Source organism: Neodiprion virginianus, chromosome 3 (assembly GCF_021901495.1).
Source record: "Neodiprion virginianus isolate iyNeoVirg1 chromosome 3, iyNeoVirg1.1, whole genome shotgun sequence".
Taxonomy (NCBI): Eukaryota; Metazoa; Arthropoda; class Insecta; order Hymenoptera; family Diprionidae; genus Neodiprion; species Neodiprion virginianus.
In genome coordinates, this window is record NC_060879.1 from 42,269,812 (window position 1) to 42,278,698 (window position 8,887).

The window sequence follows — 8,887 nt, forward strand, 5'->3', positions numbered from 1 at the left end:
AACGAGCCGCGTCGATGAACGTGAAAATCTGTGAGAGGCTACGCATTCTCCTTTTAATTTTTTTCTTTCTAAATTACAATGCTTCATGCGCTGTGTAAAGGTTCGAGAGTCACGTTCGAATATCACGCAGCGACTGAAAACATGTCAGGTAACCTTTTTAAGTAACGGAGTTCTTTTTCCAATTTTTTCCTACGACTTTACAAGGTTTCAAAAAAATAAGAGCCTGCAGCTATATTGGATAGAGGTGAGTTGGGTGTTTATTTTCGAGTAACGGGGTAAAAAACCCACTTGACAAAGTAACTTGACATTTCGACGCTTACCCGCTGCAGTTTCCACGAAATATTGTATTATACCTCCTACATCGGCTTGGAGTTCCGTTTTCCTTTCACGGTTTCCTGCTTAACTGTTTTTTCTCAGCACAGTTTTTGTCACCCTCGACTGTTTCAGAGAAACAAAAAACGGGCACCGTAACGTTTTTCTGAACACGTATATACAAAATAGAAGAACCCTTTTTTGAAAACGCGAGTTTTACCCCACGCTCCTAAAACGAGACACCTCGGTATAACGGTAGTAAATTTCAGTGTAGAAAAACGTTCGACCATCGAGGCTGCCCGCTGTAGCATTACCAATGTAGGTATTACAATTTCAACAAACGTTCACATCTAACGAGGAGTCAGAAAGACAAAAACCCTCGAGTGAAAGTAAGTGAAATTCAATTTGAAGTGAAATAAATATAACGTTATGAATTAGTCACGCGTTCCTTACGTGCAGAGAAGTGAGAGGGAAGGGCGGGAAAAACTTGTCAATGATGAGTGTGTACATTCAACAGTATATTGTGTAACAAGGAGGCAAACTCAGTCTTTTCGGGCCGGGTGTCTACGTTTGCAATATGAGTCGTAACTGAGCCGGAGACGAATTCTTCTTGCACGCGATTCTTTACATAACAAGAGTATAATGTTACAAGTTTTTCACAAAACACGAAATTGAGGCTAGGGTCGCGTAATATCATGTTCGCGACAGCGCATTCGCGCAGTACGGAAAAGACCATTTTTAACTCCTACGCGCATGCGCATTCGCAGAGTCACTCTGCCGTCACAGTAACGGGTATTTCGTGTAGGGAAAACACGCATGAAAACGGCGTTAAACACGCTCGCGCTGTATAAAAGTTTATTTCCAAACAGCTTGAATTCTCGTGTCCATGTATTATATACCTATAAACCCATGTATACATGGTGTGTACACGATTCACGTAACAATGTGTCGCGTATAACAAACGTACATGCATGGCTGAAGCGTAACATTCTATATCTATACACATAGGTATATTTTTGCCGGGGCATCGCTGAGCGGGCGACGTTGGCTGGGTCGACTCTTTAATTGATTCAATCGGTGAAAAACACGCGAAGCTCGGGCTCCGCGCCCTTGGAGGGTGGCAAGGCGCCCTCTTTACCGCGAACGCCGGCAGGCAGCCTGCGACCGACCCCTGTAACGAGGCGCGGAATCTGGCATTCGCGATCCTTTGCAGTCCCAGGGAAGGTGCGCGATATATGGAAACATCTGCAGGGAGTCCAAGGTGCACGATGTCGTTGCACTGCGCGTGCAAAGGCAAATTCATTAACAGTCGACTTCCATTGAACAGGTGAGTTTTGAATATCGGTTGCACGACAACATCGACCTATTTCAGACTTCAGCTCTGTTGGTTCCAATGTAGTTCAACGAAAATGGTCCAAAAATATATATTTTTGTTATTTCGAGTTTTTTAATCACTCGTTCCGTTCGACCGGAGGTCCAATGCATTTTTATTAATGCTATTGGAATTGTCACTTTGCAATATGTCATTTGGGTTGAGTTTCTGTAATTTCATTTTTCACATTTCCCACCATCTGCGCATTCTGATTGGTTGAGGCAATTTTGCATACCAATCAGAATGCTTGGATGGTGGGAAATGTGAAAATTGAAATTACAGACTCTCAACCCTGGTGGAAAAAAATCAAACTAGTGCAACCAGGCTGACAGCTGACCGTTGACGGTCTTTTTTCGCGTGTGGATAATAGAACAGGTTTACTATTGATTATCTTTAATTAATTTATGATAAATATGTGATAAAATGGCGCCAACAACCCGGCTCTTACGTCATGAGGACATTTCCAATACTCCTACACAGGGTGAACTTCTAACGACTACACGTTCCGTCGACTGCTCAAATTGAACGCGCATGCGGCATAAAATTTTTGAGGTTTCGTAGATCGCAGCGAATTACCTTCGAAATTTATAACGGTTGGTCATCCCGCAAACAACCGCTCTCGAATTGTATCGCTTGCGCATTGCATTCCAGCATACGGCGGAACGTGCGGTCTTTAGGAATTCACTCTGCACTGTATGAGAGTAAATAATCCAGCTTCGGGACAGCGATGATATTATGTTTAACGAACAAGCCGGATGGGAGGCTTAGGTTAAGATGCAGGTGAGCTAGGGTTACGGGTCGTTCTCGCACGCGATCCTATACTGTAACCGGCACGCCGCGCCGTCGCGGGTTTCCGTAATTAAGAGATTAAACGCTGTTGCCTGACGCTCGCTCGGCGATCGTGTTACCGCTTACTTAGCCGCGACTATTACTTCAGCCCTGAGGCAGACACAGCACGGCAATTTTTTGTCTCTACCTGCGCCTCACGTTTTCGAACGATTTTGTTTTTCTCTCTAAACAATCCTCGTGTTTGCCGCGACGCGGGAAGTCGATTAATTACAACTGTTGATATATTCTGTATATAGCGTGTACAACGTATGCCTGTAACATGTTTGTTACTTTGTAAATAACTATCTTATTTGCCTTCACCTACTGCGGCTAATTTGGCTTTTGTTTTGAGGAACCGTTCGAAACTTATTTTCCTGCATAAATATAATTTTTAAATTTGTATGTATACTATGCCGTGACCGCATAGAGTTTATAACCTCTACGAAGTCCTCGGAGGTATTTTGGCAGGAACGGTGCGACGCGCCCAGACGACGAGCGATGCCACTTCATGCGAAACGGTAATGCGGGAAAAGCCGATTCAGCAGTTCGGTGCGCCGAATTGAATTCTTAATTGACAGCTCCGCCAGGACGACGGGTCCTCGTCAACGTCCTGCGGGACCGAACACGGTGCTTAAATCCCTGGGGTAAGCGAGGTCTGTGTCATCACCAACGGAGAAAAAAAAATAACACAACAAGTATAATATTCGAAATGTTCGAATACAGACACAAACTGGAGAGAAAAATACGTACAAGGAGTATGACGGGTGAACGCAATTTTGAAATAACGAAAATCCGGAGGGCGGAGTAACGTAATCAAGCTTAGAAGCACAACAAGACGGACGAATGAGCTCGTTAGAATTTTCTGTCACAAGGAGGTGACGCATATTGATATTATACACGCGGTAATTCGACGGATACCGTATGAGCGCAACATGGCGCGGTGATCGGGGCTCTCTGATATGCGGAGGAGGAGGTGAGTACGTACTAATCAAGTTAGATATTTTCTCTAAAACACATAACCGAGCGATTATGGATTACAGGTACGGTACACCGTGACAACCGGTTACGTAAACAGATGCAAGGGAAGCCGGGTATCTGCAACGACTGCTGCGGGGACACGATTTAATTCGAACGCCCGGCGCGGCTGAAGCCATTCACAAATCCATGCATTAATATTGTACGCGCAACGTTGTACCGGTGCATTTTCCACGCTGTAGATTGAGCTTCGTGCCTCCTGCGACTGCCTTTGTTAATTCTTATACAATTTCTAAATCTTTAGATGCACAGTGCGGCTAGGAATTGCTTCGCTCCGACTATTTCAAATTAAATTAAAAAGCCGCTGCACGTGTATTTTTGCTCAACAAGATACCACGCGTGTCGTACAGTACGCGAACTAACCAGCTGTGTATCTATAAAATGTTTACACGAACCGCAGCTTTAATCGTAATCCGTAACCCCGAGCACCGTTAAAAAACTTTTGTATATTGATTCTGATTGGCAGAAAAAAAAAGGACGGAGGCGTCTTATGATTAATTAAAAGAAGGAGGAACTGATATAAGGCACGATCGGAATAGATTATGGTGAGGAAAATTATTAACCACAATATTTATACAAAAAATTACAATATAATTCTGTTATTGTTTTTCCAATTATTGCTATGCTCGCGTACCGAGTTAATTAAGAAATATTGACAATAGTCCCAGTCTGATATCTCACTTATAGTGTATCACGCATGCGGTGTGTACGTTCAATCCACGGTGCAAGGCTTAACAACTCGCGCGTCAATTTTTACGACCTTGAATAGTGGCGCAGGAAATAGGCAAAGGAATTAACCCGATTTGAAAAAGCTTTCTTTGCGGCGCTTTCATAGAGCGAACAAAAGCGCGCGAACCGATTGAACGAATTGGGCGGATGACAAGAGGCTCCTACTTAAATGCGTTCCTCCTACGAAGTAGAAACTGGTGGGAGGAGCCAATATTGATAAAATACAACGCGGAATATTTTGAAATCTGATATTTTAATTCGTAAATAGAGATATGATTCCCATTGCAGCTCCAGTACCTACAGCCTGTATTATAATGCCCTGAGTTCTGAGGGACCGCTTTTAATAGCCCGGATATGGGTTGTGGCTCGTCTGGTACTGGTGTCGGATGGAATTTCACACTACCCCCTTAGCAATTCTACGGTCATTCCTAACCCTTGGCCTCGCCGATGCGAGCTCGATGCGTCGCTGCGCCATATTCCGGTCTTCTTTCATAACCGCGTGTTAATATTAAATGCGCATTCGTCAGCGCAAGTACATCTTGTCGGCGTTTGGTGCTGCTTACGATGTGCCTGTGCATACCTAGAATAACGTTTATACGTCAACTTTCATTTGCCACCTTGGACAATCAGACTCCAGCTATAATTAATATAATCCACCTCGTCAAGATAAACAACAAATAGCCTACCGTGTGCGAATGGAGGTTTAAATTTGGTACATTCTTATCTCTGCAAGGTCATTGCTAGCAGAGCGGTATCTACAGTGACGTACAGTCAATAAGTTATCCAAGCCAAACGTGTTCGCTTGCATTTCACCTGTACGTAAGTATAATGAATAATAGAATTCGATGTAAATGTCTTCGATTTACCGAATTCGAACTTATTTGTCAAAGCAAAGACGAAGAGGCGTATATCATAGAATTTACTATCTGAAAAATGATTTCTCAAGCCAAAACGTATCAGCGAGACTGAAAGATTAAAAAAAAAAAAAAATTAATATTCACCACGTTTCAATCTGAGGGTGAAATCTGAATTTATAAGAAGTTTTAAAGATTAAACAAATATTTCTCCTGTAGAATTCACATTTGTTTTGATCGATCAATCATTTTGTTATACGTATTTTGTGCCCGATTACCAGATTGATGGATTCTAACGGAGTATCGGTGAAACGTGAATGAGATATATTAAAATGTGACAACATTATGACTTGAGGAATTTGAATTTTGTACAAAGCAGTATTTAACATTCGGTGCACCACTTTTCTGACATCTATCGGAATCTTTGATAATAAGTGGTTGTAACTAGCTGTACCACTGATGAATAAGAATGACGATTTCTACGATTACAGGAACATTGGGTGAGTATGCATTCTGCAGTACCGACAGAACCGACCAAGCACCGCCAACATGAATCTTGCGCTTCGGATGAAGATACACGAATTCTGCATTACCGTCTATCGTTAAGTACATGCAGCTGAAATTAAAAGCTCGATTCACCGAGTACGACATTAGAAATTATGCAGCCCATGTTACAGCCAATACGGACTCGACGCATTTTTGAGAAATAATTAATAACTTCTTGCGATTTGCGAGTGATGAATTAGAATCGGTTTATTTTTTCATCGGCCAAAATTAAAAGATTTTGCCAAAAATTTGAAAGATTATTTACTTTCCATGAACTTCTGTAACACTGAAAATACCGACCTACTGCTTTTCAAATGTACAAACAATTTGCCGTGCTGTCAGATTTCCAATACTATTGACAACACAATACCGAATTATATTTGCCGAATGCGTAAGGTCCAAAAATTCAAACCAAGCGCCTAGGTTCTGGCTGCAGGGATATTATGAAGTTGGCAGAAATACTACTAAAGTATTTTTCACCATTGCGCGTGTTTATGTAATAAAGTCTAATTATTGCGCAATAGGGGGTTTGGACAAGGCGTCAGTAAAAAAAGAGTCAGATTCTGCTAGTAGATATTATCGGTAAAACGACAGTGGTCACCTCGGAGATAATCGAAATCATCCAACCACTCGCTCAGGCAACAATACCGCCTCCATGACGCAGCTCGTGAGCATCACCAAGTTCCTGGCACACGCCATTCGCGTTTCGCCTACAACCGGATTCGCTCGTCCGTTTCACGTCTCCCTGAAAAACATGGTTATCGCTGTGAGTACGGTTCAAACCCTCTCCCAAGTCTCGACATCTTTTCTCCCCCATCCCCTGACTGACTTTAATAAATCTCTTTACAGGTAGGTAACAAACTTCCGTCGGTTGACCTCTTTGAGGACACGCCGGCTAACAAAATCAATTTGGCCGAGTATGCCGCCGGGAAGAAAATCGTCATCTTCGCCGTTCCCGGCGCCTTTACTCCGGGATGCTCGAAGGTAATATGAAAGAAACAATAATTGCTTAATTCTACTGTCTTCATTGTTTATTACGCGTTAGACGTTTTCTGTTTCGTGATTTACTCATGCTAGATTCCATTTCCACTCTGGTTCGTATCACACATGCGCATATGTTTACATTTTTTATGATACCTAACTATATTGAATGCTTACAAACTATACTACAAATCAATTCTGCATCAGCAGGAGTGTGTACTTTGAATTGTACATAAGCACTGGATAACCGATTTCTTTAACACCAAGTCCGTAACAGTATTCCGTCTTTATCAATCGTATTATTGCTTGTTGTTTTGAGTGTTTTTGATAAGTACTAACAGTTTGTACTAAGCTTTTTAAGCTGAATAAAATGAAAAGTATTGTGGACAAAAATCTTTCGATTTCTGGCCAATTTTTAATCAAAAACACGGTATATATGGGCTAGCTTAAACTATATATTTTTGCTTCATATTTCATACTATTTCTAATTTGGTTTTCTATTAAGTATACTTGTGATTTTCATAACGGTAAAAATTGAACTGCACCTTCTGGACTATACATAGATAACTTCTCCCGTGGTAATGAAATCCGCAAAGTTTCAAAGGTCAATGTAAATGAGATATTTTTAATATCTCATAGTTCGTGAATAGAACATATTACTGTATTACTCAAAGCCATAATCTGTTTAAAAATGATTCAATCTCGTTAATTGACTCGGTTCCCGTATTCTGTTGTGATTGCTAAAGGAAATTTTTATTTGTCATTATTTATTTTACAATGATTTGGCTCTTTTTGTTTCAGACTCATCTTCCAGGGTACATTCAAAAAGCTCCGGAGCTGAAAACCAAGGGTTTTCATGATGTATTCTGCATCGGTGTTAACGATCCTTTCGTTATGGCTGCTTGGGGTAAAGAACAGGGTGCTTCAGGCAAGGTATAGTAGTTTACAAGTAAACAGTTGAAATCAGTTGCACAATAATCACGGTACTTGTATGATAGAATCTTACCAACCTGATCAATAACAAGCAACACCACATGGTCACCTTCGAAGAGATTAGATTAACAACCGAAGGGCAAACTAAAATCACTTGAAACCAAATACTTGTTCCTCATATCCTGAGATTCCTGCATGACTGGTTTTTTTTTCTTGTAATGTTCAAAACTGAACTTTGTCCACATTCTGATTGAACGATTATCTTATGTTTTTCCATAACGTCTGGGATTGATTAATTTTCCACATCACTTAATAATCGTAAAAACTTAAACTCCTATCTATAACTAAGATTTCCATCAACCTGCAATCACAGCAATCAAATATTTTTTAACCACCAAGGCCTCCTAAAGTTGGAATATTCAAAATAAGACCGATCAATAATTCCTTTCAATTAAAGAATCGGTCATTTTCAGGTGCGGATGCTGGCTGATCCAACTGGAGCATTTACCGACGCCCTAGAGCTCTCCATAGAACTCCCAGTATTAGGAGGCAAACGCAGCAAGCGTTATTCTATGGTAGTTGAAGATGGTGTTGTCAAGGAACTCAATGTCGAGCCAGACAACACTGGTCTCTCCTGTTCTCTGGCAGACCGACTACACTCGTAAAGAAGTCGCTAAAAATGCGGCCTCAAATCTACAGCGCTATCTATCGATCAACATATTATTCTGTTGGAATGAAAATAGAAAACACAAGTACCACTATTGGGGATCCCTTGATCCCAATTTTTTTTCAGCTCACCCGCCTACTCGACTTCTATGGTACTCTTCTAGGTATAGAAAGCGACACAGTGCTGAAGTGTTTTTCCCTTCCATTAATATATCCATACAAGTCTCATTGAGTAATTATTCAGTTTACAATTAGTTTTGAACCCTCGTACAGTTATCTTAAGAGACTAATTATTTTATAGCCATTGATTATTGCACATAATTTTCATTGATGCATATTATCAATGCTGATGTTGGAGCATTTGAGAGTTATATTCGATTGTTGGAAAATTTTCAAGTTTAATTAGTCATTCCTAACAGAGAACACCAGTCTCGATAAGTTTTATGTGTAGTATGTATGTATAGTAAAAAATCAAACTGCAGTAAAAAACAATACGTGATTTGGCAAACTAATAACAAGCATACAATAAATGTAATGATATCTGTAATTTGAGATGCCATTTTGCCATGGTTTTTTCTCTCACATTGTTATAATTTGTGAAATGAATACATATTTTACGTTATCTAAGTGT

At 40.7% G+C, this 8,887-nt stretch overlaps 1 protein-coding gene and 1 long non-coding RNA gene across 2 annotated transcripts; both read left to right on the forward strand.

The window, feature by feature from the left end:
• The first annotated feature begins 2,751 nt into the window (after positions 1 to 2,751).
• Positions 2,752 to 4,545, forward strand: LOC124301510 (uncharacterized). Its single transcript, XR_006907500.1, has 3 exons — positions 2,752 to 3,156; positions 3,236 to 3,485; positions 3,553 to 4,545. It is a non-coding gene; the product is annotated as an uncharacterized LOC124301510 (long non-coding RNA).
• A 1,624-nt stretch (positions 4,546 to 6,169) lies between these two features.
• Positions 6,170 to 8,883, forward strand: LOC124301508 (peroxiredoxin-5, mitochondrial). Its single transcript, XM_046756649.1, has 4 exons — positions 6,170 to 6,442; positions 6,526 to 6,660; positions 7,459 to 7,590; positions 8,064 to 8,883. Exons 1-4 carry the CDS (start codon positions 6,332 to 6,334, stop codon positions 8,253 to 8,255), a joined length of 570 nt encoding a protein of 189 aa, XP_046612605.1. The 5' UTR covers positions 6,170 to 6,331; the 3' UTR covers positions 8,256 to 8,883.
• Positions 8,884 to 8,887: the final 4 nt, after the last annotated feature.